Source organism: Osmerus eperlanus, chromosome 13, assembly GCF_963692335.1.
Source record: "Osmerus eperlanus chromosome 13, fOsmEpe2.1, whole genome shotgun sequence".
Lineage (NCBI taxonomy): Eukaryota > Metazoa > Chordata > Actinopteri > Osmeriformes > Osmeridae > Osmerus > Osmerus eperlanus.
This window is the reverse complement of record NC_085030.1, coordinates 223,662-247,993: the sequence shown is the minus strand read 5'-3', so window position 1 is coordinate 247,993 and position 24,332 is coordinate 223,662. Positions and strand designations below refer to the sequence as shown.

The 24,332-nt window shown below is 48.4% G+C and overlaps 1 protein-coding gene across 1 annotated transcript in view; it reads left to right on the top strand.

Moving 5' to 3' along the window:
- fbxo38 (F-box protein 38) overlaps positions 1-7,207 on the top strand; it is a 9,854-nt gene extending 2,647 nt beyond the window's left edge. Inside the window, exons 5-18 of the mRNA XM_062476891.1 lie at positions 30-200; positions 312-454; positions 1,218-1,429; positions 1,510-1,523; positions 1,593-1,805; positions 2,063-2,362; positions 2,472-3,263; positions 3,411-3,511; positions 3,588-3,690; positions 3,902-4,068; positions 4,291-4,436; positions 4,735-4,838; positions 4,982-5,095; positions 5,290-7,207. Coding sequence (XP_062332875.1) covers positions 30-200; positions 312-454; positions 1,218-1,429; positions 1,510-1,523; positions 1,593-1,805; positions 2,063-2,362; positions 2,472-3,263; positions 3,411-3,511; positions 3,588-3,690; positions 3,902-4,068; positions 4,291-4,436; positions 4,735-4,838; positions 4,982-5,095; positions 5,290-5,468 — 2,759 coding nt within the window. The 3' untranslated portion in view covers positions 5,469-7,207. The remainder of the gene's footprint in view (positions 1-29; positions 201-311; positions 455-1,217; positions 1,430-1,509; positions 1,524-1,592; positions 1,806-2,062; positions 2,363-2,471; positions 3,264-3,410; positions 3,512-3,587; positions 3,691-3,901; positions 4,069-4,290; positions 4,437-4,734; positions 4,839-4,981; positions 5,096-5,289) is intronic.
- Positions 7,208-24,332: the final 17,125 nt, after the last annotated feature.

Genomic DNA, 24,332 nt, shown 5'->3' with positions numbered 1-24,332 from the left:
GAAACTAATTGGCTGTGTGTGTGTTTCAGGTAAGATGAGTCACTCTGAGCTGGTGAAGTATGGCCTGGCTGACGTGATTGAGAACCCGGGCATCATCACAGACATCGGCATGAAGGCTGTCAACGAGGTTTTCTCCTCCATCAAATATCTTGTCATCTACAACTGCCCCCACCTGCACAACCCCCACACATGGATCACAGGTATACAAAACTGGAACACACACTCACACACCAGCAACACACTCAGACAGACAAACCCCAGTAATGCCCACCTGGTGTGTGATACTTTCTGTGTGTGTGGTTCCTCTGTAGACCACTCTCGGTGGAGCAGGCTAGTGGACCTGACTCTGGTACGTTGCCATGCCATCAAGCTGGAGTCGTTCAGCCAGTTCATCGAGCTGCTGCCCAGCCTGGAGTTCATCTCCCTGGACCAGATGTTCAGAGAACCACCTAAGGTAGGATTGACCTGGAATACACAATCACCCAGCCTGGTCACACCTCACATACGACTGAGAGCATCTTAACCCCAGCATATTATACCCCTTTTCCACCAAGGCCGTTTGAGTGCTGGTTCGGAGCCAGAGCCTATTTTCAAATCAGTTCTTTCTCTTTCGACACCCAAAGCACCAGCTCCAAATCTGGGAAAGTGGTTCTTAAGTAGCACCAAAACATTGCTGGTATAGAACTAAAAACCACTTGCGTCAGGGACTGAGGGTGGGGTTACCGTGACCAACAAGACGAACAGAATCCTTTGACCGCCATTACTATAAGGTTTTACTATTCATATTTCAGCTAAACGGTACGTGTAAATCAGCATCTGAATGAAAATGTGACGAGAAATGGGCAGTGTAGTCACTGAAAATGTGGTTACTTTATTGATGAAACGGCTAATTTGTAAATTTGCTCTGACTTTTCAATAACCTATCTCAATTTGTTCTCCGTCCTCGGGGTCTTGCAAGACCGTTCTCGCAACAATAATGTGTGGATCCTTTGTGTTTGGCGCTGCCGTGGGAAATATGAAACATATACAGTGACGTAAGACCTGGCTGTAGTGGCTCTCTAGCCCGTGGAAAAGCAAAGCGGTTCTTAGAAGGCTCGCAAATTAAACCAGCTCCGAACCGGCTCTAGAACCAGCTCCCAACTAGGTCCCGGTTCACGTTGGTGGAAAGGGGGTATTGGAGGCTCAGACATCAGTAGCGCGGTGTGTGTGTCCCTCAGGGATGTGCCCGTGTTGGTCTGAGCGCTGGGACAGGCATCGGGGTCTCCTCCGCGCTGGTCAGCAACCAGAACTCCAACAATGACAACGACAATAACAACAACAACAACCACCACCAGAACAACAACAACGAGGCTAACCTGCCCCCCCCGCCCCCCCCCTCCTCACAACCAGGAGGCCCCTCCTCCCCCCCGACAGCAGCACCATGCGGAAGGTAGGCTGCTAGAACAGGCCTAGAACATACCAGCTGCTCAGAACAGGCTTAACACAGCAGCTGCTCATAAGAATTAACAGCTGGTTAAAGCAAGGTTGCTAACTGGGTTAGGATGCTATTACAACACACTTAAAATCTGTGTGTTGCCACTGTGTTGCTGCAGAGCTGGCCGAGGTGAACGGGCTGGATGGGATGGGGGGGCTGGGCCAGGAGGACCTGCAGCCCGAGGCCAGGCCTCTCCGAGGGGCCGGAGCCGTGGAAGAGCCTGTGGAGATGGAGGCGAGGGCAGTGCGAGCGGAGGAGGTGGTGGTGGTGAGGGTGGAGGCCCCTGGGCCCAGCCAGCCCCCTGACCCTCAGCTGGACGAGGAGCAAGCAGGTAGCGACACAACATCAGACAGACGCACACAAATCACACTGGTTTGTGAAGGGGACGGCCTTTTAAAATTGTGTCCAGGCTTATTCCCTCGCTCACTGTTCTTTCTCACTGTCTTTTCTTCTCTGCCTCTCTTCCTCACCCCTGTCTTTTTTTTTTCTCCCTGTCTTTCTCTGTCTCTCTTTCTCCCTCTCTCCATGATCCTCATCTCTCTCGCTCACGTTCACTCCCTCCATGGTCCTCTGGTCTCTCTGCCCCAGGTCCTAGTGGGGTCCAGAGTGTTCTGAAGAATCCCCCTGTGGTGATGTCAGACTCTGATAGCGAGGAGGAGGAGCCGGCTAATAGGCCACAGCCTGCTTCCTGTCCCACATCCATTTCCTGTCCCCAGCACCCCTACAGTGGGGGAGGGGCTACAGAGGCAGCCATGCCCACACCAAAGGCCACACCCACATGCAAGATAAGCACTGCTATTGGCCAGGACCCCCCAGCCCCCCCCAGCAGTGAGTGTTGCCGTGCAGATGAAGTTACAGGTAGTGTCTACAGCATGGCTTGTGTGTGCGGTACGTACAAATGTGTGTGTGTGTGTTGTTTCAGTGTGGAGTCTTGTTATGTGGTATCTGTGTATGTGTAGCCTCGGCCATCTAAATGTGTGTGCTCGTGTGTGTGTAGGTAAAGGGAAGACCCCCCTGCGCAGGCGAGGTCTTGCCCTCCAGGAGCCCAGCTGTGAGAAGGGCTGTCAGGTGACCAGTGACCAGATCAAGGCTGACATGAAAGCAGCCACTGAGCTGGGGGACAGGGGGGCAACAGGAACCTCTGCCGGGGGTGCCACCTGGAGCACCACTGGGGGGTCTGGAGCTGCCTCTGGGGGGTCCGGAGCCACTCGGTCTGGAGGTGGTGGCTCTGGAGCAGGAGAGGCTGGGGGGGCAGGCTCCACCACAGGAGGATGTGTGTGTTCCATACGCTGGAGAGAGGACTCAGCCAATCAGGAGGACAGAGGAGGGGAGGGGCCTGGGAGAGGAGGGGAGGGGCCTGGGAGGGGAGGGGCAGAGCCTAGTCAGGAAGGGGCGGGGCCTAGGAGAGGAGGGGCGGTGGAGGAGGAGAGGAGCGTGAGGGCGGGTTGCTACTGCAGCAGGGTTCGCTACAGCCCCGCCCCAGGGGCAAGGACTAGAGGCCAGCCTTGCCCCCCAGACCCTTCAGCCTCTCCTGGGGCAGCAGAGGGGGAAAGGATCCCAACCAGGAACCCAGGGTGGCTGGATCCAGCAGAGGAGGCAGCAGGGTGCAGTCCAGCCAGAGGAGGGAGCGTGGCAGGGGGGCCGAGAGAGGGCACAGAAGCTCCAGGCTCCAGGAGGGCCAGGGGAGAAGAGTCTGCCCAGGATAGGGGCCCTCGAGACGGCTTCCCCAGGAGGCCACTCACCCGAGCTCGGAGCCGACTGTCCTCAGTCCCCCTGGAGGCAGAGGCTGGTGAGACACTTTGTCTGTATAAACTCTGGGAGGTTCTGTAATACTACTGATGATGATAATATAACTCATGTCGTCTGTTATGTTATAATGTGTGGTGGTAATGTTGATGTTGAACGGTGTTGGTTGATGGGTTTGTTTGTTGTTTAGATCTGTCCAGAGCCAGGCCCAGGGTCACGGTGAAGAGGAAACGAACAGCCGACAAATCCACCAGCACCTCGGACCCTGTCACTGAGGACGACCACGTACAGGTACACACACACACTTTATACAGGAATAGTCCTGCCCAAGTTTTGCTAGACCCTGATTGTGTGTGTGTGTCCCCAGGTGCTGAGTCTGAAGTCTAAGAACTTGGTTGGCATCACCCTCACCAACTGTGGCATCACGGACCTGGTGCTGAAGGAGTGCCCCAAGATGATGTTTGTCCATGGTAGGTCTGTTCCGCCCAGACACCGGCCATCGTAACACATACACACATCTTCATCTTTTTTAACGCCGGCTCTGCACTTCAGAAAACACTATCACGTAGGCTTGCATAGCGGTGTGTTTAAAGTGGGAGTCTCTCCACTCCTGAGAGCTGCCCCTGTGGACCGTGCTCAGGATGTGTGTGTGTGTGTGTGTGTACTCTACCTCCCCCCCAGCTACACGCTGCAGGGTCCTAAAGCACCTGCGTGTGGACAGCGCACCCATCGTCAACCGCCTGGACTTTGCCCAGTGTAAGAAGCTGGACATGGAGCAGGTCCTGGATCAGATCCTACGCATGCCCCCGGAGAGAAACCGCATCATCTACATGCGCCCCATGCAGCAGGTCAGGATGATGTCACCTGTGCCGAGGCAGGAAGTCAGTCATGAGAAGTCACCTTCCCATTCCAGATAGTATTTAAATATCCCCAAAAGAGAAGTAACCTGAAAAAATAATACAACTATTAAACGATAAGCATTTTTGTTTTATGTGTATGGTTGAATGTGTTGTGTGTGTGTGTGTGTGTGTGGAGTCTGTCGTCAGTGACTTGTGCGTCCTGTGCCCTAGATCGACTCCCTAGCCCTGGAGAGACAGCTGTTCCGGGGGCCCTACCCCTACCACATCGCCCTGGTCCACGAGTTCAGCAACCCCCCAAACGTACGCAACAAGGTCCGCATACGAAGCTGGATGGACACCATTGCCAACATCAGCCAGTAAGATCAACAGACACGCATGTAGAAACAGACTCAGCCGCAAAGGCCACCGTCTACTAGGAAGATATCAGATATGTGTATATTCACAAACACACACACAGTTTGTCCTGTTATTCCAACTCCAGCCAGCAGGTGGTGCTGGTTTCCTGCTCAGCTTCAAGCGTAGACAGCTTGTTGGCTGGAGTCATTGCTCCGCTCTCTGGAGCATTCATACTTCCTTTCTGACTTCCTGTGTCTGTGTTACAACATACACACTCACACATCTAAATACTAAACCCTGTGTGTTTCTGTCCTCCAGGGAGCTGATCAAGTATGAGTTGTTTCCCGAGGCGACGAGGACAGAGGAGGACGTGAGGAAGCATCCCAGCTATCCGTGGGGCCGGGACATCTACACTCTGGAGGGTGAGACAGGAAGTCACCTCCGACATCATGGCATGCTCTTCCTGTTCTGCAGGAGATCCGATGATACTGGACGGCTCTTCTCTGTGGGAGCTTGTTGGTGTTTCTGATGAGGTGTGTGTGTGTGTGTGTGTCCCCGTTAACAGGCGTGGTAGACGGAGCTCCCTACTCCATGATTACAGACTTCCCCTGGCTGAGGACCCTGAGGACAGCAGACCCCAACAGCTACGCCCGCTACGACTTTGAGGATGATGAGAGCAGTGAGTTACCTAGCTACGCCCTCCCCCCCCCCCCCACACACACACACACACACACACACACCTTAGTAGACAGAGAAACGCACCTCTCCCGTGTAACCCCTCATCCTTTTAAGCCCGTTCAACCTTAGATACACACGTTCCCTCACCACACCTCCACGTGACACACGCCTGTCTCTCCTCCCCCTCCCGCCCAGCCACCATCTACGCCCCCCGCAGGAAGGGCCAGCTGTCGGCCGACATCTGCATGGAGACCATCGGGGAGGAGATCTCGGAGCGGCGGCAGGCGCGGCGAGGGGTCTTCCAGAGGGTGGTGGTGGTCTTCATCCACTACTGCGATGTCAGGGGGGAGCCCGTGGACGACGACTACATCTAGACCTGCCCCACCCCCTCTACCTCCCCTTCACCTCTGACTGTTACTCCACCGATAGACTGCGCTGGGATGGGGGGGGTCTCTAGTTGCCTTGTTTTTGTATTAGCTGACCTGACTTTGCAGGAGAGGTGAGTGGGGAGAGAGATGGCTGACTGGTGGTGTGTGTGTCTGTGTGACTGAGTGCTGGGTTCTGTTAAACAGCTCTGTCCTCCACCGCTACTGCTGCTCGGTGTGTGTGTGTGTGTGTGTGGGAGAGAGGGAGAGAGGGAGAGAGGGAGGGAGGGAGGGAGGGAGGGAGGGAGAGAAGTGAGTCCACTGCCAGAGGCCTACCAATAACTGTCCCCCAGACCCAGGTCGCTGACAAACAAACAAGATGCTTGTTGATTACCTCAGAGCTGGCACTTCTGGTTCAGATTGGACTGGGTCAACTGAAAGCAAGTGTGCCAGGAGTGTATGCCAGTGTTTGTGAGAGTATTTCACCCCAGGTTTGCTGCTCCCCCCCCCCCCCCTCCCCTCCACCATGATAGAAGTGTCCTTTGTCTGCTCTGAGACACAAAACTATTTGGTCTTGGTTTGTTCTCCACATCCGATTTTTTGTGTTATTTATTTTCTTTTAAGTTTTCCCGTTGTGTGTGTGTGTGTGCATGAGTGGTATTTTGGTTCAGAGCTTGTGTGGTGATTGTGTTGGTATAGTATGTGTGTCACAATTATGCTAACCCAGGAAGATAAAAAAGTGAATAGAATAAAGAATGAGCCTGATAGATGATGGCTGCCCAGCAGAGCAGAGAAGACCTTCAGTGATCATCTGGATCTATGGGGTGGACCAGTAGCTTCACAGTCTGACTGAAGCAGAGGACTAATCCAACCTGATCCTTATACCGTAAGAGTTTGCTGATGTTCAGACAAGCCAATTAGCTATATTGTGCCAGGCAAGATCAATTGAGCACAGATAAATATTTCAAGTCATTTCATTTAGTGTTTTGACCCAGGTTTGGTGGAGTGGCTTTATGGACGAGGCCAGGCGGGGGTGTTAAAGAGTTGTCCCTTCTGTAAAAGCCTGTTCAAATCTCTACGGCACCACAACTTGGCGTGTCCTGGCTGGCCGTCCGATCTTGGACGACGACTTTCCTGCAGGACTAGGATTTAATTCAACAGACCAGGAGACGGTGAACCTGTAAAGAAAACATGCAGGGGTCACACATACGCTCCTTAGAAAACTGCTGCTACAGGGGAGTGGACCTGGAGCTAGGATGCTGTAGAAATGGTGGCCATGTCTGCCGTTTGTGACTTCTGACGATTCCTTCTGTATACTGTCCTTGATATGAGAGAGGAAGTACGGGGTGGCGTAGGCAGCAGGTCTCTGGTGGGGTTGCTGAATCAGTATATTGTGACTGTCATCATGGAGGCTTGTATGAAGCACACTGGAGTTTCGGACCAACAGAGGTATAATGATGATAATTATGATGGGGGATAATGAGGTTGAAGATGGCCCCATGTTTGCTGCTGCTGTGTGTGTGCGTACACGTGTGTACGTATGTGTGTGTGTGGTATAGGTGCCTCCCCCCTCCCAGGCCGTGCTCATAGCTCCGGCCATGTCTCCTCTCTGTACAGACCCCCTCCAGCTGGTCAGGCAGGACACGGCCCTGTGTACAGACATCCCTGTGTCTCGTTGATCTTCCAAGATTTGTTTTATATGTTTATATAAAAAACAACTATTTCACATAATAAAAAGGGAAAACGGAATCTAATGCACTGCGTCTGTGTTATTGTGTTTGTGTGGTTTGTCTTTCTGAGATCTAGTTTTTTTCCATCTGAGATTTGGTTCCTTTCCACCCAGAAAGCCAATCAGATAACTAGTCTGTGTAGAAGGTAGAAGAAAGGGAGCTCGGAATGACACACTCAGTTAGATTTAAACATCTCAGATCATCCATGAGCCCCTCTTAGCAGGAGAGAAGACAGACTCAAACATGCCCCTCCTTTTCCTCATCTACTTTCCTCTTCTTCCTGCCCCCTTTTCCACTTCTGCCTCTCACCCTCCCCCAACCCCTCGCCTCCCCTTGCTTCACTACTTATATCATCCTCCTGTAACCCCCGATCGGCTCGGACATATCTCTTTTCGCCATGTCTTCCTGCACCCCCCCCCCCTCCCCCCCCCTTCCATGTTTTCAGCCAAGCAGCGTGAGCAGGTCTGGACTCTCTCCTGTCTGGGTGTTTATCTCCTGTGACACATGCGAGGTGTGCCATATCCCTGAGCCGTCTCCTTCATCTTGTCTAAGCAGGAAGATGGGAGAGATTTGTGGAGGTAGTCCCAGCACATCTCATACACTAGCACACTCGGTTACACTCTTTATAACACGCACTAACACATTGCTGTCTTCCTGGGACCTGTGGTGTGTCTAGGTGATGAAGCTGTGTCATCTTCAGATGCTCCTATCCTCCAGGAACAGGAAATACATAACCCTATAATACGCTCAAACTGGAAGTTTGTGCCAGTAAGTCATCCTCATACATCAGCTGATTTCCTGGAGGACCTCTGAGAAAGACGCATTCTATTCCTGATTCCTAATCTGGCTTTCTGATTGGCTCCCGTTTTAAAGGGCCTCTGTGTGCCAGTCATAACGTAAACAGGGTCGTCAAGGTTGTTGACGCCTTGGAGATGCAGACAGCAAACCCTCCAAACAGGTTTCTTCTCTCGCTGTTCGCGCTACAATTACCAAAAGAGGCAAGTTATGTCCCCTTCAGAGTAGCTGGAGCTAAACTAAACCTGGAAGAGACAAAGAGAGAGGGAGAAGGGTGAGAGAGCAATAGAGCTGGTTGTACTTTGGCCTCTAGAGGAAGGAATCTAGGGTCTAGATAGAACAGATATCAGTGTTTGCACTAATATGTCTATTATTTGCACTGGTGTGACTTAAAATTCCTCATTGTTAATCTTTTTATTCCTTCATCTTTAAATCTCCATCACAACTTGTGGACCCTCTCGCTTTCTTCATGTCATTAAATGAGTCTGCAGGGTAACAGCCTCTTGTGTCTTCCTTTAGATGTGTTGGGTTTGTTCCTACAGATAAATTGTGTCGTTCTCCTGAGGGCTGATAGATCTAGCCTTATAAGGACCTAGTCCTGCCACCTCTGTCTGTCAGTCCTAGACCTGTCTACACATCAGCCTGCCTGTGTGCCTGCCTGAACGCCTGTATCTGTCCCCATGACCCCATCTCTCCTCCAGCCACACCACCACCTGTTCTTCAGCTCCTCTACAGCCTCCCCTCCTTTTGGTGTCTGGATCTCCTTTGGGATTCTGTCACCCCCTTCCTCCCCCTTTGACTCCACTGAGGAGAGATAAACCTGGAGAATCGCATTGGATGCGAGACAGACCAGGGATCTGTAGTCTTCTGGCTGAACTCTGAAATGGAGCTCAAACTACACAATCAATAGAAAGGATTTTGTGAAGTGTCTTGGCCAAAGCCCTGCAGCTCTGATGAAGACGCTTACTGGGGTTGGCTCTGACCAAGATTACAAGGGTCTTTGCTCTTTATATATGTTATGGAATATTTTCTAATAAGAATGTTTAGAAGCCATCTTGCATCACTTACTAACGGTGACTATCTCTCTGATGTAGGAAGGCAGGGTGTCTGGGGGAGGGGAGGCAGGGAGTGGAGAGGAACATAGACGTTCTCTTCAATTTCATAACAGTTATTGCGGTTGCATTGGTTCCTCTGACATGGAGCGGTCAAGAACGTGTGATTGTGTCATTAAAAAAGATGTGTCTAGGCCTGGAGAAAATTTCCACATGAAACATTTAAATATTGTTGTTTCATGTTGAAATGATCTCCAGAACTTGACACAAATTGTATTTAAAGGTAGTAGTACATACATACATATAATTCATGCACATACATACACATTATGTTTAAACATGGGTCTTTAAGTCCATGTAAGGAAAAGAGATCCACATGCATAAGAGAGGAGGGGAGACTTCTGATGCTCTTCATTGAGACATTTTCATGTTAAAACCATTCGATTAAATCTATCTTTTTTGTCCTTGTTGAGAGGAGGGGAGCAGAGGAGAGGAGAGGAGGGGCTGCCAAGGCGTGAGTCTCTGGTTGGCTGGTCTGGTTAATGGCCCCTGTCTCTCCTGATGTAAACACACTCTCTACTCCAAACATTGCCTTTTTAAGGCCTGGGAGAGAGAGGATGAGTGGAAGGGAGGCGAGGGGGAGGAGTGGGGTGAGAGGGTTGACCTAGACTAGCTCCGAAGTTCACTCCACTAATAAAGACCCTCTATCCCCCTTATGTGTGTGGAAAGGAGGGGCTTCCCTGAATGAGTGACATTTCCCAGACCCCCAGCAGACCTCTGGAGACCAGTCTTTTCTATCTCTCTGACCTCGCAGCTGGACACGACAAGGAGAAATCCTCTCTGTATGAGTGTGTGGGTGTGTGTGTGTGTGTGTGTGAGAGAGAGAGAAACAAGGTCAAGGCTTTGGCCTGAGTAGTTAGTTGTGTGAGTCAGTGAGTCAGGACATGAGGACAACAACAGACATTGATAGAACCACAGTCACTACAAACATGACACAACAACACAAATGATACACTGAAAGACATTAGACTCTATTGTCACCCTCTTTATAATATTTTTGTCTATTCTCTCTCTCTCTCTCTCTCTCTCTCTCTCTCTCTCTCTCTCTCTCTCTCTCGCTCTCTCTCTCTCGCTCTCTCTATGTCACTCTCTCTGGTAATATTGCTCTCAACTGTTTCATTCCTTTCTTTCTGTACTGTCAATCCCTCTCCATCTCCCTCTCTCAATCTCTCTCCCTCCATCTCTCTTTTATTTTATTTTTTACTTTCTTTCACTCTCATTCTTTTTTTTTTTGCCCTCTCATACTCTCTCAGCCACAGGAAATACATTTTTTTCTCTGTGACCAATTAGTTTGATGAGCTGATTCCTTGGCTTTTCTCACTTCCTGTTGCCCCACCCCCCCCACACAAAATCACTCCCTCCCCCCCTGGAATGTTTCTCTGCAGTAGTGCAGTAGTCTCAGTGTCAGACATGGACCAGTCTGTCTGCCTATTACAGGGCATGTTAACCTTGTGGGAATCGAACCCCACCACCTGGCTTCTTGGCCTTGCCGGTGAAGCTTTCCTGGACATCAGACCAAAAGACATCCTTGTGGACACTGTCGTGATGCTACTTCCTGTTCCGGGTCGCTGGCGGGGTCATGGGGTCTCTCCTGCTGTCTGAGTGATACAGCCTGACAGGGGGGTCACATTGTCTATGCATGTATGTGTACATACAGTATGCATCCTTGTGTGTTTATGTGTATGTTTGAGAGAGATTCTTATGCCAGAAAGACAGTCGGTAAGATTTTTTTCTCAATGGTTCCACTTACCAAGCAAGCAAAACTCTCTTTCCTTTCCTTCTCTTTTTGCTCCCCTCTTAGCCTCCCTCTCTTCTCTTGCTCTCCCTTCCCGCCTTCCCCTCCCCTCTCTCCTCCTCCCCCCTCTCTCAAAGGTCTGTCTGCAGCCAGAGGTTTGCCCATATGGGGCAGTAAGATCTTAAGAGTGGAAGTCCATTACAGTAAGTAGCGTCAGAATGTGTGTGTGGCTGTGCGTGTGTCAGCGCGTATTTGTGTGCGCGTTTGAATGTGTCTGCATCCGTGTGTATTTGTGTGCAAACGTGTGTCCTCGCACGTGTGTGTAAATGCATGTCTGCGTGTGTATTTGTGTGTGTATGTAGTCTTTGCCGTTCCCAGGCAGGCAGCCCTCTCCCTGTAATGGAGTCCACATGGACCTCTGGTGAGGCGGCCAAGGTTCCTGCACGCGCAGAAATCTCCAAATTTAGAAGAAATATGAAAATGGTCAAATGCTGCCTCCTTCGCAGGGGAAACAAGCCCTGCCCCCCCCATCCAACACCCTGCCCCTCCCCCTCCCTCTCCCCAGACGCCACAGGTCACAGCAGAGGTCATGGGGGGCCCTGATGCTAGCCAATCGTGAAGCCAGAGGGGCGTTGTCAGGCTGCAGACCCGCCTTTTGTGGTCTTATAAGGTAACAGACGTGTGTGTGGTTCTCAGGCCGGCCCCACTTCATAAGGCAGTCTGGAGTCTGGAGGAACCTCGAATACTGGCTCTCTCCCTCTCTCTCCCTTTCTTTCTACCTTTCCCTCTGTCTGTTTTTGTCTTTATCTCTCTGTACCTCTCACCCGTTCCTGTCCACCCAGACCTCCAGGCCTCCTCCAGCAGACATCATCCTTCCTGGGCAGGAACGGAGGCCGAGGACCAGGCCAGGACCAGGACCAGAGAGACACCAGAACTCAGGTAAGACCACTCTCAGCTGGTTTCTCTGCTGTTTTGGGTTTATCTGATGTCTCTGTTCTCTGCTGGGGTTGTCGATGTGTGCGTGTAGTGGTCTCGCTCAGTGACACAGAAGTTCCTACAGTCGTCTCCATGGAGATGCCCACTCATCAGCCAGCGGTGATTGATTAGCGTACGGCTGTACTCTGGGGAGAGGAGGGGGAGGCAGGCAGACAGACAGCAGGGAATATGGCAGGGCCCCAGGTCAATGTCCAGGTCTACCCAGGTCTACCCCACCCCCCCCTCCCCCCTCGGGGGTCAGGGGGTCTTTGTCGTGCTGACACACACCTGCGACATGCCAGACGTGCCAGACAGAGAGCAGGGTGGATGGGGCTGATGGGTAATGTAGTAACTTTTGAGTTGTTGTGGTGTTGGCCTTTTTATCAGACTAAAGAGATGGATAGATGTCAGGTAAGAGAGACATCAGAGGGGGAAGGAAGATGGATCGAAGCTATAGCAGATGTATCCAGCTGGGTGTCCCTGGGTCTGGAAGGACATGCCAATGTGGTGATGCCACACACACATACACACACACACACACACACACACACATACCTTGTTGAACTATACATAGAATCCTGTGCTCCTCATCTGAGATGTGAGTCAGAAGATGTGTAGAGCTGAAGTGTCAAATGGCGTGTAGATCTCAATTCTGTGATGAAAGGACGGATGGGAGGATGGACTGATGGACAGATGGAGAAACGGAAAGATGGAAGAATTGTATGGATAGTTCAATAAAATTGTGGATGATAGAGCGATGACAGGAAATATTGTGTTTGTTTGGAGAGGTTCGGGGCCTATGTGTGTATCGTATTGTGTGGGTGCATGTGTGTGTGTTTGTAACTGAGGATGGATTCCCATGACCCTCGAGTGGCCCTCAGTCTCTAGCCTGTCCCCCTGCATCACTCCAACCTCTCCCCCCCAACATCTCGGCCCCCCCAGGCCCAGGGGACCCCCGTTCCCAGGGTCACTTTCACATGAACACCAGAAGGGTGGGGGGATGGGGGGAACTCCTCAGGGACTGGCCAGAGGCGTCTGTTCACATGGCTAAAGGAGGAGAGGCTTCATATGGGCTCTGTTAGACACAAACACACAACAGCCCAAACACATAACCCCACTATACACAGACAAACAAACACATTTAGATTTGCCTGTACACACACACACACACAGGTTAAGTTTGTGTGTCTTTAGATGCTGATAGTAGCAGGATCTTCTACCCTGTTTTCCCTAACTGACAATCCAGATCCTACCCCTCTGCATTCTGGGAATATTTCAGGAGTTGTGTCACTTCCTCTCTGGCTAGTAAACTCCTCCTCCCCCTCCCTGTGCTGATGCTAGAGAAAACGGAAAGGTGTCCTTACATATTAGATCTTCTCACAAGCGCAAACATACACACATACTGTTTGTACAGCGATTTTTATAAAAGTGTCTGCTAAATGAAGTGTTTTCTCCTGCCCCACCCAGAGGTGATTGATCCAGAAGGGGCCCAGTAGGCAGTAATGTCTACAGTAAGTGGACAGGTCATGTGAGAGATAACAATAACTGGCAGCAGCTCTGTACAGTGGCCACATCATTAGTGTTGAGGTTTTGGGTGTTTAGGTTGGAGTGTTGAGTGTGTTCTGTTTAGGTGAAGCGCTGTGGCGGTATGTCTGTTTCCCGGCACCCTGGCCCTGACTGGTCATCCTCATCATCCTCATCATCCTGTATGGAGGCTGGTGACACTTTTGTCTCTGATCTCTTCCCTGAGGCTTTCTGAATCACAACCCCCTTAGCCACGCACCCTCCTGTCATACCTATTTCTTAGAAACCCACAGAGATGAAAAGAGAGGAAACAGAAAAAGAGAAGAAGGGTAGAGGAGAGGGAGCCCCCCCCACCCCCAGTCCCCCCCCCCTTGCCCCCACACTGGCGCTTCCTGTCCTGGAGATTTAGGGAGATGGGAGAAATGAGAGGCAACCATATATGGTAATGTTTGGGCATGCGGCAGGGTTGTTATCAGGAGAAGCTTGTGTCTGTCTAAACACTCTGACCAGAGCTGAGGAGTTGAGGCTCTGCTACACGCTGGAGCACTTCACTGGCACACACACACCCAGGCACACACCCACACAGAGACATGGACAAATGGGTGCTTTACAGACACAAACGATGTGAGCAGGTGGTGATGTCTTTTTCAGCTTGTCTTTCTCAAGTGAGAGTTTCCTGGCTGTCTGAGCAGAAGAGTTAAGGGGATGAGGGTAAGGGTGAGGGTGGGGGGCTGTGTGATGGTGGCGTAACCATTTTTCGGACCTCGCAGGCCCAATAAGGAATCAGAACCACAACAGAGCCACCTCTGACAGGCTTCTGGCTGTCTCAGCCTGAGCAGAGTTGAGGTCTTGGTAGAAGGGACTTCCTTACCTGGGCTGCCCATCAGGGTGTCTGTGAGGCTGCAGGAAGGTGCTGACATCTCTGGGTTTCCTTACAGCTACGTCTGTGAGACTGGGCCAGCTCACCAAGCTAAAACCTCTATTAACTTTAGGCTCTTAAGTTTCAGCCAGGGCTGCTCACCGAACCACTTCCTCGACACTGGTCAGCAAAGGGCTGTGAGGGAGAAACTGTGAGGATGAGGAGGGTGACATTGAACCAGAGTAAGGAGCCTGGGAAACAGGCTGTGGGATCACACACACACACTCAGACCCCAACACACAGACATGCAGAGAGGTTATTTCTTCAGCCTGTGGACGGGGTGCTGTCACATCTGGTGAGTATGCAGGAGAGGAGGCTTTTTTGATTTCTCAATCACCTTGTATCTCTTTTCCCTTTCAAGTGGGGCTGCTGTTGCCTGTGCCTGGAAAAGGCAATGAGAGAGAAGTGGGGGAGGGTCAGGCAGTCTGAACAGCAGCAGTGACAAACTATCTTTCTTTGCGATCGCAGCCTGCGAGAGACCGAACCAGGGAATGTTTATCGAAAGCTCTGCTACATTTTCCATGATCCCAAAAATAAAATGGCTCCAGATTTCCTTATAAGGTCTTAATGGGGGGAGATTCCAGGAGAGGGAATAGAGACAACCTAAAGCTCCCAGTTCTTGGAAGCGGCTCAAAACTCCATAGGAATTCTGTCCTCGTTTTTTCTTCTATTTCTTCACCTCCTTTTTTGTCCTGTGGTCCTCCTCTGAGATGTGGTCGATGGTCCCTAAATTAGATTGGAGATTTAGAACAGCGCTCCACCAGAAAGCTCAATCAGAACAGCAGGAGACACTGATATAACTTGGCTTTCTCTCTCTCTCTCTCTCTCTCTCTCTCTCTCTCTCTCTCTCTCTCTCTCTCTCTCTCTCATTTTGAGTGTGTAATTCATCATAATTTAACAGTCTGGAAATATGTTGTCCAGTTGGATAGACCACAATCTTTAAGTCAGTCCAACAGTTTGAAAAAGAGACAAAGATACAAAGTACTCCCTCTCTCGCCCCCTAGAGGACAGGGTCAGGAGTGAGTGACAGCCATTACTGCTGCCAGGGACAGTGGAGGGGTGAGTACACACACACACACACTCAGGGTGTAAAAGTCAAGGCCGTAGCCATGGAGTCAACATTGGGGGGATGAATTAAATGTTTTATGATAATTTCAGACAGCGTGCGTGGTTGCCTGTCGTAGCGTAGCACATTTATATTTTTATATCAATAAATTGGGGGGGACATTTTGACCAGATTTGACATCCCCCCCAATATGTATTATGATTACGGCCTTGGTAAAAGTAGGGGAAATGTAATACAGTGGGAAGTGTATGAGAGTATTTATGTAATTCAGTATCCCAAAGCATGTGGTGTTCCTCCGCTTTGTGTGTGTGTGTGTGTGCATGTGTATTCCCTGCTGAGCGTGCTCCTGCTCTGTTAGTTCTGTGGTCAGGTGTCCTGCAGGGCTAAGGTTTGGATTGGACCGTGATGCAGGTTGTGCTGCTATCTCCTGCTTGTCTCTCTCTCCTTGCTGCTTGTTTCTCTTGTCTATTTGTCTTTCACACATTACTCTCTCCTGGTCATCTATCCTTTCTTTCTGTCTGGTTCTCTTTTGTTTGTTTCTGACTCTACTCTCTCCTGCCTGTCTGTCTCTCCTGTCTGTTTCTCTCTCTCCACTGCCTCTCTGTGGTTTGTGTTTTTTGATTTGGCTATTTGGCTGCATGTTGTTTGTGTGTGTGTGTATGTGTGTGTGTGTGTGTGTGTGTGAGAGAGAGAGAGAGAGAGAGAGAGAGAGAGAGAGAGAGAGAGAGAGAGAGAGAGAGAGAGAGAGAGAGAGAGAGAGAGAGAGAGAGAGAGAGAGAGAGAGAGAGAGAGAGAGAGAGAGAGAGAGAGAGAGAGAGAGAGAGAGAGAGAGAGAGAGAAATATTATAAAGAGGGTGACAATAGAGTCTAATGTCTTTCAGTGTATCATTTGTGTTGTTGTGTCATGTTTGTAGTGACTGTGGTTCTATCAATGTCTGTTGTTGTTGTAGAGAGAGAGAAAGAGAGAGAGAGAGACAGAGACAGAGAGAGAGACAGGAATGTGAGTAGGTTTGCAGGAGTGGAGTCCTGGGGGAGATAGGCGGATGAGGGGCTGGAGTTCGGGGTGGAGGGCAGAGGGACAGGAAGTCACAGCAGTTAGATGTGCAGTTTTACAGGCAGGGGTCAAAGCTATTTCCTGTATACACTGCCACCCCAAACACATTTCCACATAACATTTACAGCTCCCACACACCTCAACACAGACATCTTTTATAGTCTTTGTGCATGTTTGTGTGTGTGTGTGTACAGAAACGTGACGGTGATTCTGTGATACTCACAATCCTTCCAATGATCCTCCCTTGTTCTCTCTTTCAGGTGTGTGGACAGAGTCCACTAAGGGTCAATCTAAAGGATGTGGAGGGGAACAATTGATGATGAAAAGCAAGATTCTGAGTTCAACAGCTTAGTCTCTCTCTCTCCTTCCTGGTAGAGGAGAAGACAGGTAAGGTACAGGAGTCTGTGTGGATCTGGAAGGATCTACGAGAGCAGTCTGGTCCTCCTGTCCCATGCCCTCCTCAAGGCGGTAGACCCTAGTCCCCCACATCCAGGTGAGGGGTGGGGGGGTGGAGGGTAGGCCTTTAACTTCTTGCCCAGTGTCAGGGTGTAGGCTGTGGTTCCTCCAGCCCTAGGTGCAGTGCTGCATCTCTGGTCAGTTGGGAGTCTGAGATGAAGCACTGTAGCTCGGGAAGGAGAGAGATTTCTGCGTCACCGATCGACTCTTTTCACCAAACCTCCTTTGAGGTTTCTTAATTTTTTTCCTCTCTGAGGGTTGATTCGTTTTTTCCACTGTTAAGGTTTAGGTTGGTTATCGGTGCTGATCTTTGGGCATTTCTGAAGCCCTTTGTGACACTGTTTTCAAAAAAAGACTGCAAATGAACTCCTCATTTGGTCCTCACCAGCATTCATATCTCCACCATTTCCTCTCATCCTCAACTGTTCCTGATCTTCATCTCCTCCCTCCTCGCTCCCGGGGTCCAGTTTTCCCAGGAATCCCTTGGCCAATCACTAGGGGGATTCCTGGAAATACTGTTCTTGGGGGTGGGGCTTAACATCGTGGTGACCAATGCGTTCTCTGTTGATAGATTACCACCCCTGTGTGTTGTGAATGTTTGTTCTTGGCTGGCATGTGGCAACTACATTTACATTTAGTCATTTACTTACTTATAGTAAGTACAGGGACATTCTCCCCGAGGCAAGTAGGGTGAAGTGCCTTGTCCAAGGACACAACGTCATTTGGCACGGCCGGGAATCGAACCTGAAACCTTCTGATTACTAGTCCGATTGATTTGATTTGATTTTTGATTTGATTACTAGCCACCTGACTCCTTACTAATAGCCATGAAGATGAAATATTAGTTCTGCTGTACATCAGTGCTGAAGCCATATCCAATCCACACTGGCTGCATGTCAAGCTTCATGTTTGTTTCTGTTTAACTTTCTGTCATGTTAAAATGAACTTTGTCTTCAGGGGTTAGATTTTTTATGGGGTTTATGGTGGAGACCACTTCATTTCTGTATATTATTAAACTTTAAATAAAATGTATTAATCATGTTGTGTTGTCCTTGCAATTTATCAGTACTGCAGAACTGTGAGAAACTGTGTTGATGGAAAGCAAATGTAGCATCTCATTCATGGCCTAAACACGAGGAAACAACGTCTTCTATGTGTTCTCATAAGAACTACTAGCCTGGGTGCCAGCCGAACTTAGCCCCGCCCACAAAATGTTTTGGTCTGAAAGTTGGGTCTGGGGTCGCTCGGTTGGGGAAAGTTATGTTCGAACAAGAGCTATTTGGACCAATCAAATTGTCAGGGCGGGCTTTATACGATGATGGACAGATGATCAACAGTAACGTAACGTTTTCAACAAACAACATACTACGTTGCTCTGATTGGTTGTAGGTCTATCCAATTGAGCGAAGAGGCTTTTTTTCCGGGTTCGGTTGAAACACGCCCCATACTCACAGCCCAACGGAGAGGTATCAGACTCATTCTGACTTGAATTATGACTATGACAACGTCAGGCTAAAGAACTACAGCATACGTGCAGAAGATTGATGGCCACCAGGGGTCGCAGGTGAGCTAGTTTAATTGTTTTCTCAGGTATCGGCCGCAATTATCGAGTAACCCTGTCTCTACAATCTTGGATAATAGATCCACATGATAAAATATTTTACATAGCTCTATTGTTATTGAGGTATTCACAAACACTGATTAAATGCATTCTATAATCATGTTTGTGTTGGAAAAGAGAGGGAAGTAAAACTCATACAAACGACCATCTGAATACGTCTATGTATGATTAGGAACTAGGTGGAGATTTTGGGGTTAGAGGCTGTACGAGATGCTGACTGAGACAGGTCACAAACTGGGGGGTCAGGAGCTTGGGATATATCAAGGCTGGGAGGCGATGAGGAATGCAGTTCAACCACGCCTTACAACCATCATGTTGGTGGCATTGTTGACATCTCCCAAAACCACTCAGATCGAACGACAAACTATATTTTGGTTTTAATTTTTCCGCTGGGGTTCATAAAGCATGACTACACTGAAAAACAGGCACCGTTTCACATTACTTTGTATTTCGTAATACATTTTATTTTTTAATACTGACATATATATATGTTTTGTAGTTTTTCTCTCCAAAAACATCAGAAAACAGCACCCTGATGTCAAGAAGGTGACTTGGTATTCTAAACGCCTCAGGCTCTACCAAGATATCCAAAAAGCCTTTTTTCTAAATTCACATACTGAGGTAAAGTTAGTTTCAGGTTGGATATCTATTTGCTAAGAACAACTCTATGGATGTGAAACAGAACTGAGAATGGAACTGTACAGAACACATATCAAGGGAAGTTATGCTTTTTGAATCTTTTGTATCAGAACGGGTATTTCTGGTTCCATAACCTGCTCTTCTTACTCATTAAAAGGTCGGAGGCCAGGAGGGGGGAGGAGGGGCGAGTACAGGTAATGACTTGTAAAGGTACAAATATCATATGCCACTCTTAAAGGTTACGCAGACAAAAGGGCGGGGCATGCATGCAAACATGTATGCACACACACACGCACACACAAACTCTTTCACTTTCTTTCGAATGTATTCAATGACTCTCTGTCACTCATGTAATCTCACAGTTTCACATATGTAAACGTGGCACTCACTCATTCTCTCTCTCTCTCTCTCTGCTGGGCCTACTAGTACAAGATTTACAGTACTTCCCCACACCTGCTGATAAACCAAGATTAACACACCTTTGGGTGCGGCCCTGGCATACCGTGTCTCTCTGATTCACTGTGTTCCAGGAACACAACCACAGTTTCTCACTCAATCACCCACTCACTCTCACACACTCACTCTCACACACAGACACACACACACACAAACAGGAACACTCCAACATGCACACAATAAGCACTCCCTAAGGCGTGTTTCTCTGTGATCTCTGCCTCAGTCTGGCAGGTGCATGTTGGGTATCGGTGTGCTAGTGCCCTGTAACGGGTTTATAGCACACCAGCCGTCCAGCCAGCGTCACCACCAGGTGGCCGGTCTCCGCAGGAACAGAAAGTGACTGTTAGAGTGGCCCACCGGAGATGCCCTACCAGAAGAACACTAGCTCATCTATAATAGGAGTCAGGTGGCTGAGCGGTTAGGGAATGGGGCTAGTAATATGAAGGTTGCCAAAATGACGTTGTGTCCTTGGGCAAGGTACTTCACCCTACTTGCCTCGGGGGAATGTCCCTGTTCTTACTGTAAGTCGCTCTGGATAAGAGCGTCTGCTAAATGACTAAATGTAAATGTAAAATAATAGACATCCCCCAGCTCTGCCTCAACTACTCTTCTCCGCTCCAGGTACATCCACATGCACAAGCAAGTCCTCACCACAGGAATCTTAAATACAGAGGAGGAGCCTTAGAAAGAGACAGACAGAGACAGACAGAGAGCAAAGAGAACATTCAGAACTATCGAGTTTGAAAAATATATAATATTCTGTCATGGATAAACTACCTTTATAGCCTCTCTCTCTCTTCCTTCCATTCATTCCTATCTTATCCCTCAGGAGGGTAGCACTCCATGTGTCCCAAATCATATTTCATAATAGCAGTGTTGTAAAATGAGGGGGGCGATACATAGTATGTGAGCACGACCCCTTTCAACCTGATGTAAGGTGATGCTTGCCTGGGTCACTGGATGATTACAACACCTGCAGGAGAGAGGAGGGGGGTCTACAGAGACAATGCTGATGCACAACACGTCGGAAACAGACACACACACATGAGAGAGAAGATGATCTGGAGATGGTAGTAATGAGAAGACAATCTAAATCAATGGTTATGGAGGACTCTGGAGAGGCCAGTATGTAGAGCATTTACATTGTGGCCACTCTTTATGATAGTTATTCGACACATAATTGTATGTGACTAACACACTAAGTTGTGCTCATGACATGACAATGGATATGTGAGACAGCTTTAGAAACGCAGGTAACTTATATGCCTATACAGGTAAAGCACAGTTTTGAACTTCTGGTTCGATAACATGATAGATTATCAATTTTGGAACACGCTAACTGTATGTGAGGCAGTGAAAGAGAGTGAATAACCTTTGAGCTACAGACACAGGAGCTTCTGTGGGCTATTGGAAGATCCCTGCGTGCTTGTACATGTGAGCCGAAGTATAAAGCTGCAATTGTGGTCCCTGTCTACCAGCTGACGCATGGACATACGATCCCTTCTCCTGTTTGATCCTGTATGACACAATGCTGTAGCGCCGTTTCACACGAACGCCACATTGGGGCGACTTCAGTATGACAGGAACGTAGAATGTACGTTAATGTCGTCTTTATGAATGCAAACCAAAATTGTAGAGAAGTGATAGCCTATATGGCAGGCAGCCATAACTGGCCGTGGGTTAAATGTGCAGACCTACTGAACCACGAGCTAACTTAACTGGTACCGTTACACATTCACAGAGCGAGACTATACCCAGAAGTGCCATCACCACTGTAAAAGTAGTATTGCCAAATGTTATCGTCAGACACAATATGGTGGATGCATAAAATCATAAAGGTACCTATTGTTCTACTGTGTTTATTGTATGTTGTGTGTAGTTATGGATCATATTCATGCAATGTAACAGGGAAGAAAATTGTTTTCGCATAATTTGAGGGCAAATTATGCGAAAATAAATTCATGTTGGCTAATATAATATTTTGGACTCATGTTGATATGTTTACGTCTAAATAAGATGATCGGTAGGCCTATTACTTTGAAACTTTCTTTAGTTTAATAATGTTTGTAAATTGTTAAAACTCAAACTTGAGATTTTACTTGGGCACAGCAGATTTATAGGCAGGGTCCAGCGATGCCCCTGAACTGCCTATTTACAATACAGTGCATGCGCACTGCCACGGTAGTCGTGCACATGCGCACAAATGGCGCAACGTCTTGGGAACCAAACTAGCGCATTCAAAAGTCGAATGTTTTCATTTATCACAGCAGATGTAATTAGATTCGTAACTAGATAAAATGTGGTTTTCATTAGTTTACTTTAGTTTTTAAAATGAAATAAACGCCATAATGTTTGCGAAAAAGTAGTATTGCCTGGGAATACTGGCAATACTGACTGCGGCGGTCATGAGTCTACCAGCTCTGCTGTCGACATATCGTTTTAATGGATTGCCCATCCCCCAATCCTGCTGCCTCGGTAAATGGCAACCATCTCGCTCTCTTTCTCTCCCCCCACACCTCCCTGCAACGGACCATGCCCTCCTTCCACCCCTCCTACTGGCAAACTATTCTTAATTTCCTCACTCCTGCTGCCTACACGATGGGAAACAACATAATAGCTTTTTGGCATGTCATGTGTGCTGCGAGTGCAGTGAGGGGACAGAGTAAAAGACCCGAGAAAGCTTAAACAGAATAGGGATTAGCCTACGTTTGGAGCACTGGCGGTAGACCGGAAGTGGAAGAGACGACAGGAGGGGGAAGCCAGATCAGCACTTGATGTATACAGCTGCCTCTCTGCTCTGACCAGGCCAGTAGGCTACTCCACTGGGTGTGGGCTCTGTAAACAGTAAAGAACCAGGCAGGTTAATTTATTCAACTCCAGGCCGATTGGGAATTGAGTAAATTAACCGATTATCTACACAACGAATACTTGACCTCCATCAGTTTCCATTGTTAACTTGCATAGATTTAGGTCAGGAGTGGAACGGGTGCTATTAAAACCTCATAGACCAGACTCACATCCAGTCCAGTGAGCTTTTTGTTCAAAGCGACTGTTCCACCAACAACTCAGTCTGAAGATGGCTGCGTTTCCAACTTCTTTGTTCCATCTGGGGTTTTGTGTGTCTGAGAGCTGCGTAACTTTGCTGACAGATGTTTCCTGGTCTACCTGAGTTCATCTCGTTACAAATAATCAAACCAAAGAATCAAACGAGACTAAACCTGGCAGAGCATGGTTTGGTCCAAATTCCAGCCCAAAACAGGCCAGGAAAGGTCAAAACAAAAAAACTTTTCGTACATTCAAATACTGATAAATTCACAAATGTCAAGAAGTAAATATAACAGACATGGACAAAGGGATCACTGGCTTTTACACAAACATTTGAACCATTTATTGTCACCAGATCTGCTTAATGACTAAAATAATAGTCTGTGTAAACTGGAGAACCTGGTGTCAGAGCTTTGCACTGGGCAGAACAGTGTTTGGAGCTATGCACGTCATCTAGAAATGAACCAAACAAGCCAGGCTATGGTGAAACAATGCTAGGAAGTGGGCATTACTACTTGGACAGCACCTCAGGAAAAGAGCCATGTAGTGACACTGGTCTAACAATAAACACACATGGAGGGGGGACAGGATAGGGGTTTGGGGGACCTTCTGTCACTCTGCCGCCCCCCGTCTACTCCATAGCTACTGAGCTGACCAACTATATGCTTCATCACTTTGGGTTTATTGTGTCAAGGATGGAGGAGCTAAAACCCAGACTCCTCCCTCTCTGAACCAGACTCATCACATTACACTCGAGTATGGTGATTTATTTTTATGATAATTAAAAGTTTCCACAAGAACCATTTGAAGCCATTTTAATATTTACAGATATAAATCCTGGAAGATTTTGTTTTCATAACACCACCACAAGCGCCTAACAACTACCCACCACCACCCCAAAAATACCATTGTCATTTCCCAGGAACTGTCTCTAGATTACAGCAACATCTTCTGGATCCCTTCCACTGACCAAACCTCCAGAGAAGTAAAGCCCTTGGCCAGAGTAGACATCTTATCAATCTCTTTCTATTCTGGCCAAGTCTTAGGCGTTAACGGGTATACCTGCTCACAGACATGGGCTGTGTATGGTAGCATACTGGTCAGCGTGATTGCCAAGAGAAACAAATGTAAAGTACAAAAAAAATCAGACCTACTAGGCCTTAAGACAGACCTCTAGAATAAGTCTTCAAATTAGAGACTGGGACATGTTCTGACAAGTCATTTCCATTTATTCTTGACATGCTAGATGGGAATAAATTACACTTTTAGAGAGCCCAGCAGTCCTTACTCTAGCACTAGGCCTGGGGTCAGGGGGGACAGCCAGTACTGATGAGCAGCTGCAATGACTAGAGGCTGAGAGAATCTTCAAACCATCCTTGCTGGAAAAAGACTCAGATAGAAAAGAACTCCCATTCTAAAACTTTCTTATCAATAAAAAAAGTTGAGGAAGAGAGAAAGGTGAGGGAAGGAGTACCAGCGAAAAGGAGAGAAAGTCCCAGAGCATAGGGTAAGAGCCATAGGCTAGGGAGCAACAACGGAACACCCGTCCCCAAAACCATCGATTCAATAACAGGGAAAGACAACTCTATAAAACTGAAAAAAAGTAAGTTCTGATAAAAAACGTGTATATATGTATATAAAATTGAAACCGGGATTGGAGGGAGGAGTGAACATGTTCCTCTGTCTCAGAAACACAGAAGCCATTGTAGCGATAATAAAAAAATAAAAAAAACAGGTTACATTTTC